Here is a 14532-nt window from a genome sequence, read left to right on the forward strand (position 1 = left end):
GGGTTATTCCTTCCCTGCCCTTTTGCCTCTCTTGCCGGCTGGAATATGATGAGATGATTGGATCAGGACAGCCATTTTGGACCATGAGACAGAAGCCATTTGTGGAGGGTGATTAAAGCCACAAAATAAGACAAACTCAAGCCCCAGTGGTCATGGACAGCCTAGGTTCATGGGAGAGAGAGCTCATCTTCTAACTTGTGTAAGTCACTGCTTGATTTTCTGTCCCTTGAAACAGAACTTAATCCTAATTGCAAAGAACCTACATTTTATATGTAAAGTCTAAAGGTTAAAGGGGTAAATATTTCCCAGAGGATAAATCATGGCACAAAGAAAAATTTAATTACCTAAGACTGTTGCTGGGAGGTGATCTTTATTCCATATGTTGAGGGTGGTGACAGGTCTCCCCTTCCGGTTGCTAGGAGGGCATCCCTCTCAGTTCACAAGGACAAGAGAAGGAAACCACTGATCCCCATCACAGAGAAGCCTTGGAAAACAGCACTTGAGAAAGCAGCTAACGCCCTCACCACTGCATGCCAGGCTAAGAACACTGGCCCCAGAGGCTGACAGAGTTTGCTGAATGAAGGGACCAAAGAAGGAAACCAGCTTGATTTTAATTGTCTGTCTAACCTGTTGAAAATGACCTTTCTCTAAACTAATTCTTTTCGAAGTTTTCAAAGCCTGAGAACATAATACGTTACCCTTTGTCGGATTTTTCATCCATTTTATGGCCATGTGCAAAGCTGGAAGCTTAGGGGAACTCTGTGCTCCAGGAGATGCAAGCGGCCCCGCGTTGCTTCACTGTAAAGTGAACGGTGGGAATGCTGGCGAGAGGAGGAGGGCCCAGATCACAGAGGGCACTGCACCACAGATGGAGGGTGCTGCAGGCAGGAGGCAGGGGGCTTTTAAGAACTTTATGCAGGCGAGTGACATAACCAGATTTGTGCTTTAGAAAGATCTCTCTGATGACCCTGTGGGGTTCCGGTACCGGGTAAAATGGATTAAACAGAAACTTCTGTTGTTTTAAGCCACTCAGTCTGTGGTCTTTGCTACAGCAGCCCTAGCAAACTAGCGCAGTACACCAGCAGCATAATTTTTCTGTCTTAGACCATTTATTCGACAAATATTTTAAGCCAAGTGCTGGAATTTGTGCAGAGGTGAACAAGACCTGCTTTATCTCTCAGGTTGCTTATGTCCTAGTAGAAGAGACAAAAAGCAAATAAGCAATTACCGTATAATGTGGTTAGTGTCACACCATGGTCAAGGGGAGGTGCTGGGGAGCCCCAGGAGGGACCTTTCACCCAGCCTGGGCCCCAGAGACAGACAGCTTCTTGGAGGGAGTGATGTTGCAAAAATTTCAGGTCATGGAGCAAGGTTGTGAATGACTGTTATTATAACGGAACAAGGTGAGTTCCGAGTCAATATGAAGAATGGCAAGTGGACAAGCAAGATCAGAGAGAAGTTAGGGCTTCCCTGGTGGCGCAGGGGTTGACAGTCTGCCTGCCGATGCAGGGGACACGGGTTCGAGCCCCGGTCCGGGAAGATCCCACATGCTGCGGAGCGACTGGGCCCATGAGCCATGGCCACTGAGCCTGTGCGTCTGGAGCCTGTGCTCTGCAACGGGAGAGGCCACAGCAGTGAGAGGCCCGCGTACCGCAAAAAAAAAAAAAGATTAGAGAGAAGTCAATGTGTTTGTTCCACTTAGCAGTTTTGCCTCCAGAATAAATCTTAGCTAGGGTGTCCCCTTATTAACTTTGGTTGGTTGGTAGAGGTGAGTGGGGACTGGGTAGGGGGGGGTTGGAGGTGAGATCAGGGACCATGAATCAACAGGCAGAGACTGGTGCCTTCTGGAGGCAGAAGATTCCCTTTGTTTAGCTCTCTCTCCCCAACCTGTGCCATGTGGTGGGAGAAGATTCCAAAGCTTGGCCTGGGTCTCTGGGTAAGGTTGTATAGGTTGTGGACTGCACAAGGGGAGACTGGGGACTGAAATCTGGCGTGTGTCCACTTACCAAGCCATGTGTCTGAGCATGGGCCCCTGTCTGCCCAGAGGATGGGTACCCCTTCGCTTTGCACAGGGGTGTCATCTTCTTGTCAAGTCATACGCAACTCATTCTGGTTCCCCTGGGAGGGGGTACACAAAGGTGTCATCTATCCTGGTGGTAGTTGCCATCATGGCATTTGGTCTGGCTGCATGACAAGGCATTTGTTTCTCTGAAATAAAGTCTATTCTACATGTTGGAAAGCTGCCCCAGGAGTCCTGGTCGTACAGTTAGAGAGGGGACTGAACTGAAACTCTAATTGTATACTCCTCTCATCGGTTAATTTACTTCCTCCTGGTTAATTTGCTAGTCTGAACCTTTGCTATATGGCTTTTGGCTCATGACCCTGAGGATGAGATTATATCTGGTTTTTGTGGAGCCTAAAGAAGGGACACAATAAAGCTCCAAGCAGTTAGCTATTAACTGTTACTTTAAAATATTGCCTGTGTAGCTAGGACAATGTTCCCTACGCACTGCAGTCCGGACATATATATGAAGGTCTAATACTTTGTAAGTTACCTGGAGTTTGGAGTTTCCTCTGTTATAAACCCTACCACACATTTGCTTTGGGCATAAGGTAAAGGATAGGCTGTGGGGATTTGGGGTGTGCTCATCCGGCACATAAACAGACAGAGATTCTAACGCTTGTCATCAGGAGGGTGGTGAGGAAGGGACTCTTTTCACAGCAGGAGCAGCGCATCCCGCCTGTCACCAAGTAGACAGAAAAACAATAACGCGGGGATGGTGCGGAGGTTACGAGGAGGTCCAGGTGGACCCCCAGATGTCGGTGAGGAACAGAAGGGGCTGGGGTGGGAGCACGTGGTAAGGAACTGGCGTCCCATCCTGGCGTGGCTCTGGGGGAGGGAAATCCTGCCCACCAGCCAAGCTGGAACGTCTTAGGCGTCAGTCTGTGGGTTCTTGTGAAGACATTCTAACGACGAGAACGAAATGAAATGTCACTGACTGGTCCCCCCACTTGCATATCAGGGAATCTCTGCAGAATCTCGTCACATTCCACACTGGTTATTTCTGGGGCCTCTGTCAGCAGAAGAGCAGTTCTTTCCTCTCTCATTCTTGTCTCCCCCGGGTTCTTATCCAAGCTCTCGAAGCTGCAGGAAGGCAGAGCCATTGTGTGTTCTGGGGGCAGCGTGGCACCTGCGCTCAGGCCTGGCTCACCCCTCCCTGCTTTGGGCTGGGTCTCCAAGGTTCGTGGAACAAGCCGTGCTGTGCTCTCCCTTCCTGCCCCTGTACCCCAGTGCCATGGGGGCACCACAAAGTGCCACGGGTACCCTGGTGGCTCTGAACCCCTGGTGAGTCAGCTACTGGCCCAGATTCCTGCTGTCGATTCTCTCTCCTTGAGGCTCCAACGCACGTCTGCGGGGCTGGGACATCAGGCCCCCCTTCCCGTCTGCCTCTGCCCCCAGAAGCTTGCCCACAAGGCAGAGCCAACATCACCACTTCCACCCCGAAATATCCAGAAAAGATGAAACGGTGTCTTTTGCTACAGGGAGGATTGGTTTCCTACCACAGTTGTGCTCATTTTTAATTTCTAATTTTTAGGGCTGTTTCTCCAGGGTCTGGGAATGAATTCTCTGAGTGGAACAAGGCGCCACTCGGCTCTCAGGGATGGACCTCAGTGGCTTGTTCCTGAGCCCAAGGTTCTGGAAGCCTGAATGTGGCCGTGAAATATTGAAGCCAGAACACATAAAATAGTGAACAATGAGATCCAATTAAAAAATTGAACAAAATCCAAACAACTGTAGACAGATAGTCCTCAGGGTGTGAAAGTGAAGGGAAAAAAACTCAACTCAGACAAATGAATAGTCTGGTACCTTGGGAGGCAACAAAGGGAAAATCCAATACGATTAGGAAAAATTGTGGCCAGGGAGTGAGACAGGGGTGAAAAGCACCTTTCTCTTCTAAATGACTCCAGACATGACGTTTGTCCCCCAGGTTGGCAGAGGGGGTCATTACTAAGGGCGGCAGACGTGGACAGGTAACCAATACAGCAGTTTATTCCTTCTGTTCTTTTTTTAAAAAAATCAAATATATTGACATATAACATTGTGTATGTTTAAGATGTACAAGGCATTACATTGATACATTTATATATTGTAATCTGATTGCTTTCGAAGTGATATTTAGTGCTTCTATCACATCACATAACTATTCTTTCTCTTTGGTGGTTGGGATAATTTTCAGTAGAGGAGTTTCTATGTTAAGCTTTCAGTTTCTTCCATTTCATCACCAAAAATGAAGTGGGAAAAGGAAAAACATAAGGGAGGTGTGAGGTCTGAATGTTTGCAACCCTCCAAAATTCTGATGTTGAAACTGACCCTCTGTGGTGATGGTGTTGCCTCCTGGGGGCTTTGGGAGGTGGTTAGGTCATGAGGGTGGATTCGCCATGGGTGGGGTTAGGGTGCTTACCAAAGAGGCCCCAGAGAGCTCCCGCCCCTTCAGCCACTGAGGGCACAGTGGGAAGACCATCTGTCTGGCCATCTGTCTATGAACCAGGGACCAGGAAGAGACCCTCGCCAGACTCTGAATCTGCCCACACCTGGGACGTGCAGCCTCCAGAACCGTGAGAAGTGAATTTCTGTTGTTCCTCAGCTCCCTGTTCCATGATGTCTTTGTTACAGCAGCAGAACGGACTAAGACAGGAGGAGAGATCACAGACACGTGATCCTGCTCTGGGGAAAGTCATGACTCGAGTGTTACTGTGTCTGGCTGGGAGAAGTAAACCTGGGAAGAAGCTGACGGACACTGAGTGCCCGGAGGCTCTCGGCTCCCCCGTCGCGAACTCCGGCTCCTGGTCCATATAGAGGCTGCTGTGGCCCCGTGTGTGCCCCGATCTCCTTCCACCCTCAGAACGGCTGCTCCCTGCCCCTCCAATCTCTGCTCCCGCCGGCAGCCTTTGTTTGGTTTCAGTGCTGCCTCCTTGTCCGGATGCCCTTCTCAGGCTGGCATCCCCTCCCCTCCCCCTCCTTCCTTCATCCATCCCATCCCCATGGAACCCTGCACAGAGCCCTCATCCACCAGGTCAGCCCCACACCTGCTGCCACCGAAGGTGACTCAGGCAACGTGAGTCACATGTGAAAAGGGGTGAAGAGGCCACGCTTGGTGAAGAGAATAACCTCTCTCCAGCGAGGGATGCTGACGAGCTGCTCAGGAGGGTGACAGGGGGACTCCAGCAGGGGCACGGGCTTGGGTGAGATCTGGGTGCACAGTTGGCCTCAGTAAATACCTGCTGAGTGGTTGAGTTTCAGGGACCACAACTAAGTATTGACAGAAAAGCCTGGGCTTGGGCGAAAGCATCTTTCATTATATACTTTATTTTGTCTGACACTGAGTTCCTTGCCCAATTATAGCAGAAATATAATGTGTCCCAGTCCCCGGGAATGAACCACCAGGGTTGGCAGCTAGGCAACCACGGCTGGGACTGCTCTTTTTTTTTTTCTGTGCCCTCATCAGTGAACTAATCTAACACTTTTTTAGTCTACCTTTTGTTTTCAGCCCGTTTGCTGCTTGACTTGAAAGAATCTGCAAGCCTGTAACACACAGTGCTCCTTCTTATATAGCCTCCAGCCAAACAGCCAAGGTAGCGTCAGCTGGTGAGAGCTGGGATGGAGTTGGACAGATTTGAATCCCAGCTCCCTGAGCTCACCAGCCCGAAGAAGCAGGGGTCTGTCTGTTCCTCACTTTACTAACCACGGCTTCCTCTTCTATAAGATGGGTCATTGGATTATCCCCCATGGGCTGTTATTGAGATTAAGTACTGAGATACAGGTAAAATACCTAGCTCAATGCTGGAACATAGCAAACGCTCAAGTAATGGTTAGCTTTTAAACAGCTGTTATTATTATTATTCTGCCTTCTCAGATGTTATTTTTCTATACTCACACATTTTAACCTTTTTAGTCTACCTCCGTGTGGAAACCTTGCTGTATCCCTTTGACCATTTCAATAACATTCTCTGGCCCCTTCTCCAGTTTTCTTTCACTATTTCTGAGTAGAAGAAAAGGAGGGAAAACCCAATAAAATGATACAGGCTTGCGTGGCATGGATGTTTTCTTTCTTTCCATCCTTGCTTGAGTTTCAGGGAATCCATAAAAATATCAGCTGGAGGAAGAAATAACATCGATGCTTATATGCTTTTCCTCAGGAGTGAGGAGACCAAGATACTGGAGGAAAGAATTTGGTTTTGTCACGCATTTTAAAGGAAAGCTGGGTTAGAGGAGAAAGAGAATTCAGGCTGGTACATTTGAAGGCAGCTGAAGGCTTCAGTTCCGATGGAACAACTGAAGTTATTTACACACTAGATGTAAAGTAGCTCTTTCCCAGTTCCTCTGGAACCCCTGCTTGCCAGATAAAATGATCGGGAAACTAGACAGAAGACCTCGTCTGAGAAAGTTGACTGAGAAAATTGTAGCTGATTCAAATCTGAAATTGAACTGCTGGAATGATAAACTTTCCCTCCCTAACAAGTCCGGGTCAAAATCAGGATGTGGCCTTTTCCGTTCTCTTACTAGCTATTTTGGGTGATTTTTTTCTGCAGGCAGATGTAACTGTTAAATTTGCAGATGTTACATTTAGTTCTTCACACCCTAAATGTGTATCTTTTTTTTAAAAACAGGAAATAAGTTTAATTAAAAATTACACACATTTTCTTTCCTAGGCCTTTTTTTTTTGGCCTGGTTATAAAGTTTCTGTTTCAGGGGAAACTTGTACCTTAATGTTTCCCTTGAATTCTTTTCAGAGTTCATGTAGTTCAGTGAGCATCCCAGGTCTACTTAAATCAGCTACGCTTTGAAGAAATCAAGGTGCCAAGGAACCATTTCAGGACTTAAAAAGGAATGCGGGCTTATGGGTGAGGTCAAGGCTCAAAGACAGTTTGCCGTGATGATGTCGGAGGGATTGGAGAGGGAAATTAGGAAACAGGGCTTCAGCTCCAAGGTGAATGCCCACCTGCTATAGACTGAATGTTTGTGTCCCCCCCCCCAATTCATATGTTGAAATTCTTACCCCCAGTGTGATGGTATTGGTGGTGGGTCTTTGGGAGGTGATTAGGTGATTAGTGTCTTTATAAAAGGACCGCGGAGAGCTTTTCCTCACCCCTCCCACCGCAGGAAGACACAGCAGGAAGACAGCTGTCTGTGATCCAGGAAGCGGCCCCTCAGCAGACACTGAATTTGCTGGCAACTCGGTCTTGGTCTTTCCAGCATCCAGAAATAAATGAGAAAAATGTGAGAAATAAATGTCTTGTTGTTTGTAAGCCACCCAACTTACGGTATTTTTATTATAGCATTCCGAACAGACTAAGGCACCTCCTGAACAGAGTCACAACTCACAATCATTGAGTCACGTGCCTAGCACTGTTCTCTCATTTAATTCTCAGGGTATTTCTGTAAGGCAGGTGTTACTATAGCTGACATGTACGGATGAGGAAACAGAGGCCTAGAGAATCTGAGGCACTCGCCCAGTTAACAGCTGAAAAGCCGGCCTAATTCTAGACGAACCCTCCACTATTAGCGTCTCCCCCTTTCCTCCCTTCACCCTTCCCAACCTCCCTAGTGTCCACTTAAGGAATGGTGTGGTTCCAGTGGGACTAATGCCAATCCAGCGCTGGTGGTGGGTCATGTGATTTAGGCAAGCCAATCAGCACGGGGCCAAAGTGATTGGCCAGGAGTGGTCATGTGACCCAAGCCAGTGAAATCAGGGTGAATGCAGGGCTTCGGGAGAAAGGTCTCTCTCTCTCCTTGGTACTTTGGACAAGCGTGAAACTATTTGCCATGGCAGGAAAGACTGTCTGAGGGTGAAGCCAATATTCATGGAGGCCGGAGGTGAAGGAACTTCAGAGAAATAGAGGTGAAGTGCTGATGACAGTGTGAACCTGTGTAGCAAACCACGGCTGATACTTGAACCACCTGGGACTTAGCAGTCAGAGCTGAGCTGCGTGTGTAACCAGACGGAGCTGGTCTCCGTTCTTTACAGGCAAACGTTCCGAGTGGGGCGATCACAGTGGCCAAATGGATCTTCAGCTGTCTGCCTGGACCTTGCTTGGCAAAGCTTTCCTTGGGCATTGGCATTCCCTTAAAATACACACACACACACACACACACACACACAGATTCCCTTAAAATATAAGGAAGGGCCTACGGACACCAAAATGACTGGAGCTGGCTGATTTCCACAAGAGTTCTTTGGTTTGGAGGCATAGCATAATCTTGAATAAAACCGATTTTTTTTTTCAGGGAAGTTTATTCAGGAGAAATTTTTAGAATACTTGATGGTGATTTTGAAACAGTGGCAAATCATTTATGAGAAGATGAGAAGTAATGCTGTGCTTTGGCATGTCGCCCTCCCCCCCACCCCGACCCAGGCACACGTGGGTGACCAGCTAAGAGGGCTTTTGCCCTGGGCTGCCCACTGCCCCTTAACACCTCCCTCTTCTTGGGATGCCACTTCCAAACTTCATCTTTGTTATTCTGTTCTGCCGGAGTTTTGATAATGATTCTGGTGTTTCTCCTACCAGGACTGTTTGTATTTTTTAATAGGAGGGTTATAAACAGCGAAAAGCTTTCTCAACTTGCAGGAGTGAAACTCAGTGAAATGTAAGGCCCACGCTAAGGACAGACATATTTTGGAGGCAGAGAAACACTCTTTTCCCCCCTCAAATTACTCCCTTAGTGCAACAGCTGTGTGCTCCTGTGTACTCAGTCGAGGCTAGGGTCAGCCTGTGCATGTGTGGAAATCTGTTTAACTAAACCTCTTTCTCCCTTCGTCTCTCCCTCTCTCCTCTCTCTCTCTCACTCCCTCTGTCTCTCTCTCCCTCTCTGTCTCACACACACTCAATTAATTTTAAGAAGAGAGTGAAGAACAGGAAAGTGAACAGCTTGATCCGCTTGTTCCCTGTCCCTGTCTATGGATGGCTGTGACGGCTGTCCTGAGCCGTCGGAACATGTGAGTACTCGGGATCCACCCAGGGCCCTTAACTGGACATAGGGATGTTTCTGGAAAGGGAGTGGGAAATGTCTCACCGGAGGGGATGGAGAAGGACCAGCAATCCAGTTGGCCGTCTGGGTACACAACAGTGTCCGCTGTGTGTGCTCAGAGGTTTGCCCCCGAGCCTGGCATGGCCACAGCAGGGCTTTTCTCTGGAGCATTTCGGGCGTAGGCGAGGACACTGCTATAATTTTCTGTCTCCACAACCCAGAAAACCTCAGATGCTGCTTTTAAGGTTTTGATTCACCAGGCATTTATGGCCTGCTATTCCGGGTAGTTCAACTATGTACAGACAGTAATTAATAGCAACAAACATTTTTAAACTATGCGTTTCTTTTCTCTTTTAATCTCTAACACAGTGGCACTTTTATCAACTGAGAAGGTCAACCCAGTCTCCCGACTTCGGCTCCTCTACAGGAGCAGGAGTGTGGAGCCTAGGGATGCTGGAAGGAGAGAGGTTGGGGGAGCACAGGATGTGGAAGGGGAGGTGGAGCCCCCCAGGGATTCTGCACATCCGGGGACAGGAGACACCAGGGACACCAAACGGCTCTGGCAACAGACAGGCCACCTCATCATTTACAGGGGGCATCAAAGGAGGTGTCTCTGTACATGCATGATGTGGCCCCTGGTGGACATGTGGCTTTTTAATATTTCAGGGGACTGCAGGCTCCATGAGGGCAGGGACAGTGTCTGTCTTGCTCCCTGGAGTAGCCTAAGTGCTGAGCACAGGGCCCAGCATGTGAGTGACAGGCTGTGACTTGCTGAGTGAATTAACGAACACATTCATGAGGGCCATGGTGAGCTGGGGCCAGGACAGCCATGATTCAGGATAACGAGGTTTGTTCAGGGGAGACTATGATGTATTGCTTGTGCAGTTTCGTCAGCTTCTGGGCCCTCACGTCCAGCACATGGGGCTTCCCCAGGAGACGGCACGGCTCCCTCCCCAGTGCTGTCATTGCCACTGGGCCACCACTGTCCTGAATCTCTCAGCATCACTGATGCCGTGGCAGCCCCTGGCTGTGTGTGCAGAGGAACTTATGTTAGAGCTACAGGATTGTACCAAGATTCTTTAACAAACCACGAGGCACAATCGTGGTGCCAGTTTCTTTATTTTGGGCGACCAAGGAAGGGCCCCCAGGAGCTGAAAAAAGGTGAGTGATGTCAGGTGAGCACTTAGGGAAGAGGGACGGCCCCTCAAGACTGCTGGATGACCCCCAGGAGCTCCTGAGAAGCAGATGTTTCGGGGGCTTCACTACATGCGCAGAGCCTGGGGACCTGTGGTCCTGGGGCTGAACTCAGCACCTGCATGTCCCCGGAGGCTGGCTCTGTCGTCCGCTGGTCCTTCCTCACGGCAGGGTGAGTGTGAGAAGCTGCGGTTCCCACGGGACAGCTCGCTGCACTTCGAGATGCTCAAGAGCAAATGATGGTGGCGTTGGCGCAGGCCACGGTGGAGTGGTCCTGGGTGTAGAGTTCTAGCAGAACTTGGTACTCTCCCTGAAGGGATACGGGGAAAGCAGGAGGTGTGTGAGCCCAGAGCCATCAACTTTCAGCAGGCGGTTGCGGAGCCCTTCTACGTGCAGCCTCTGCTCTGCGCAGGGGCGATAAAGTCGAACCACACAGACCGTCCCCACCCGCCGTGGCTCCCGGGCTGGCTGGGAGACACAGGTGGTGCCCATGATGAATGGCTAAGCCCGAGGGGTCTCGTGTTCCTGACGGAGCTCCCACGGGGGTGCTGGGCTGACCAGGGGGTGCTGGGCTGGCGTGTGCTGGTTTGCAGCTTTAGGGAGGGTGGTGGTCGAGGCAGGTCCCCTGAGCAGGTGACGTTGGGGTGAGGACCTGAAGGTGGTACGGAAGCACGCCATGCCGACCGCGGAAAGTGAGGGCCCGATGGGCTCCGGGGGAGAGGCCCCCAGGAGGAGAGGGGGAGAGGCTGGGGATGGCTTCCACCTGAGGCGTGGCCTGTCCCAACGTGCCTGTCAGCGGGATCCCTCCGGCTGCCGTGGGGAAAAGAGCTGGGGATGTGGGTAGGAAGCAGTAAGACCGGGTAGGAGGTGGCAAAGGTTTGGAGCAGGTGGTGGAGATGGAGAGAGGGGCGGGATTCTGGATGGATCTGGAAAAAAGAGCCGATAGGATTGGCTGAGGAAACCCACGTGGTGGGAAAGAGAGGGGTCAGGGTGACCCCGAGGACTCTGGCCTGAGCAACAGGAGGGATAAAGTGTCGTTTCCCGAGAAGAGGGAGGAAGCTGGGGCAGCAAAATCCAATGACATGAAACCCAAACGCTCCGCTAGAGAAACTATTTCTGCCTTTTAGGGTCCCTTTCTGGCGACAGCGCACTGCAGAGGACTCCCTCTGTGGTCAGCGAATGCCAGCCAGGCCGTGTGGAGCTGCAGAAGGAACCCAGGCCTGAGCCACGTCTGCCGTGCTCGTGGCTGAAGCTCCACCCGGCCCCGCAAGCCACATGGTAGGGCCACATCTGCAGACTCTCTGTCCTGAGAAGAAAAACTCAGGAAACTCTGGCACATCTTTGAGGAGCCTGTCACCCGAGGAAGGGAAGACATTTAATCTATAGAAACCGGAGGGAAGGAACAGATCAGACCACTGGATAGATGTTGCATGAAAGGTCTCGGGCTAGGAGAGAGGCGCTTCCTAGCAACTATCAGAGGCCCAGGAGTGAGTGGGTTCCTAGCACGGATGGTGTCTCAGGCGTGAGGGCTGCTGAGGGTGACCTCAGGCACCCTTCACCTTGAAGATTCTCTGACGGTCTGGGCTCCCTGAGTCTGCTCAAATAGCAGCAGCTGTGATTTCAGAAGCAGTGTTAGGAGTTTAAATCAGAGTGTAAAGGTTAGAGAATTAGTTCTGAGTAAAGACCAGCTCACATTTGCGTCTGATGGTGTTTCATCATCACCATCATTGTTATCACCATCAGCTACTTTTAACTGTCCCTGTGCATTTAAGTACACGCCACACAGAGCTTCTGAAAACCAACTGAATTTTTCCCATTGCTCTCTAAGCCTAGTGAAAGAAGTAGTATTTGAATGAAGGCGTCCCAGATTACAAATTACAAGACATACATACTGCTTTAAGGGGGCGAGAGTATTTAGGCAACAGGGCCCACCTGTGGGCAGGAGGGGAGGATGATGCACAGAGAACAGGGGTCTTTCTGCTGTTTGAAGAGCGCTGGATTTGTCAGGTAGGAGTTTGTACTTGCACCCTTTGCACATACACAGTTCAGGCTGTACCTGCCAGTTGGCATCCAAGTTGGAAGCCCACAGGGCCTCTAAATTCTAAGTGAGAGAGCGGCAGCCATAGACAGTCACCCGCTGCAGGCAGCACTTCCACTGGGGCCAAGGGGCTGGTTGTGTTAGAAAGAAAATAATACCAAGACACTGGAAACTGACTGCTGAGTGGAAAAGTTTTCAGCCAAGCGGGGGTAGAATTAGCACAAAGCCCATCTCTGGGGGATTTGGCGGGAAGAGGCAGGATCTGGGGCAGGTCTTTTAAAACCAAACGTCTTCACACCATTTCTGTCCCATATTAGGAAGCAAAGTCTCTGAGCCTTGCAGGCTGGCTGTCAGCCAGGGGTGCCGGGCTGGTCTTGGGCCAGCGTGAGAGCTCAAGTTGGGGATTAAGGCCTCCAGCTGCCTCTGCTGCATACGTGACAGATCACATGTGTCCACTCTTCTTCTATCCCCTGTCAGGCCTGGCTGGGGCGGGGTCAGGGCTGGCCAGGTTTCTGCTCCCCAGGCCCAGGCCCCAGAAAGGGAAGAGGTACGAGGGCTGGGCAGAGGGCATCTGTGGATGCTTGAACAAGGAGGCCAGGGGCCAGGTGACCTGGTCTTGTCTTAATCTCACGTCGGGCAGTGCCCCGGGGAGTACCGTCTGTTGTTGAAGGACGTGGGTAATGCGCTCACTCACGCATCCCAGGTGGTTGCAATAAAGCTTTTCACATCTCTGCTACCTTTTCTTTCAAAGTGATCCTGTGACTTTAAGTTCTTTCGCCTCTATTTCACAGCAATTGCTAAGAGTAACTTTTTTTTAAGTTAATAATGCAAGACAAAAGTTAATTGTTTGCAAATTTTAAGTCAATCTCCAGTGGAGGTGTGGGGAGGGTCCAAAGGAAAATGGAGGAAGAAAAAGAATTCAAATGGCAAAGATTTAAGGCAAAAACTAAGTGAGAGAAATTGTCTCACATCCTAGACTGGAAGAGAGTTTGTGCAACTCTCATATTATGCTGAAAGGCCTGAGGAGAAAACTCTGGAAGGCTGGACACTTCTTAACTGCCAGGGCAACACTAGTGAAAGTCCAACATAGTCTGGAGACTGGATGGCTTGAAACTGAGGAACCCAGAGGCTGGGACAGAAAGGAAACATACAGGGAAATGAAACGAGTTCAAGAGATTCTTTATGGAGAAGGAGATTCTTTTCTAGAGTCGTAGCAGGTTTCGGAAGATGCAAAGGATGAAGTTGAAGACCAAAAAATGAAAATGATTACATTTTTGTGATTCTTTTGATGTGTTCCTGAAGGATGCTCTCAGGAGTAGTGTGTTGCGAATGGATCGCTATGTCAGAGCTGCTGGAGTGCAGCTGTTTCATAAAGTCACAGTATATTGAATGAAAAGGAACTAGAGGAAAAATCTACTCGTAGCTGTGAACCTCACTAGTGAATGTGCAGGACGTGGTCATTTTGTTTATTTACTGGGTGGTAGCTCGTGAATACTGTGCGAGAACGGTAACTGGGGAGCTTTATGCTTTCCGGGCTGTGTGTTTCTTACTTTCTCTGAACGACCAGCCTGTCTGTGGCTGCCGCCCTTACCTCAACAGCTCTAGCCATGTGGAGGCCCCCCAGACACGGCCAACCTGCAGGACAGGGCCCCAGGATCCCTCCCCATGGGAGCTGTCTACACAGGGGCTGCCCCACAGGACAAAAGTGTTAAATACCAAAATGCCAAAACCTGTGCGTCAAGCATTAGTAAGTGCCCACGACGAGGTAGCCACTTCAGGGAGAAAGGGTTTTCTTCGTGACGGGCCACACAAAAGCTTTAAGTTTTTAGTTTAATTCTTTCCTCCTCCTCTGCGTCTCCTTCTTTAAGAAACTGCTAGATACAGTAATTAAGGAAAAAACAAAACAGAAAACCAAAACCTTACCTCAGGAATTTCAAATCCAGGATTATTGACAGGGCCGGCATAATAAATCTGCTCTGGAGAAACAGACAAAACACACATGAGGTCATTCAATCATTGAAAACAAAAACGATTTGCTCTATTATCTCTGCTTGCTGTGCTCTGGGGATCCATTGATGAAGACAAATGTCTCTGTGCAAACGTTGTTTATATGCTAATGAGGAGACTGACGGTACATAAATCACTAAATGAGATATAGCATCCAGACTGTAAAAGGTGCGAGAAGGAGACACGCAGGTCATGGGAGGGAGGCAGATGGAGTGACAGTTAGGAGGCCAGGCTGGCCCTGGGATGCTCAAGGTTAGATCCTAAG

The 14532-nt window shown here is 49.7% G+C and overlaps 1 protein-coding gene across 1 annotated transcript in view; it reads right to left on the reverse strand.

Moving 5' to 3' along the window:
* Positions 1–10174: 10174 nt before the first annotated feature.
* The window catches only part of LY86 (lymphocyte antigen 86), a 51168-nt gene continuing 46810 nt past the window's right edge, over positions 10175–14532 (reverse strand). Inside the window, exons 4-5 of the mRNA XM_082638304.1 lie at positions 14184–14236; positions 10175–10532 (exon numbers count right to left, since the gene is read on the reverse strand). Of these exons, the coding sequence (XP_082494430.1) occupies positions 10449–10532; positions 14184–14236 (137 nt within the window). The 3' untranslated portion in view covers positions 10175–10448. The remainder of the gene's footprint in view (positions 10533–14183; positions 14237–14532) is intronic.

The sequence above is a fragment of the Mesoplodon mirus genome (assembly GCF_964341445.2).
Source record: "Mesoplodon mirus genome assembly, chromosome: 12".
Classification (NCBI taxonomy): domain Eukaryota; kingdom Metazoa; phylum Chordata; class Mammalia; order Artiodactyla; family Ziphiidae; genus Mesoplodon; species Mesoplodon mirus.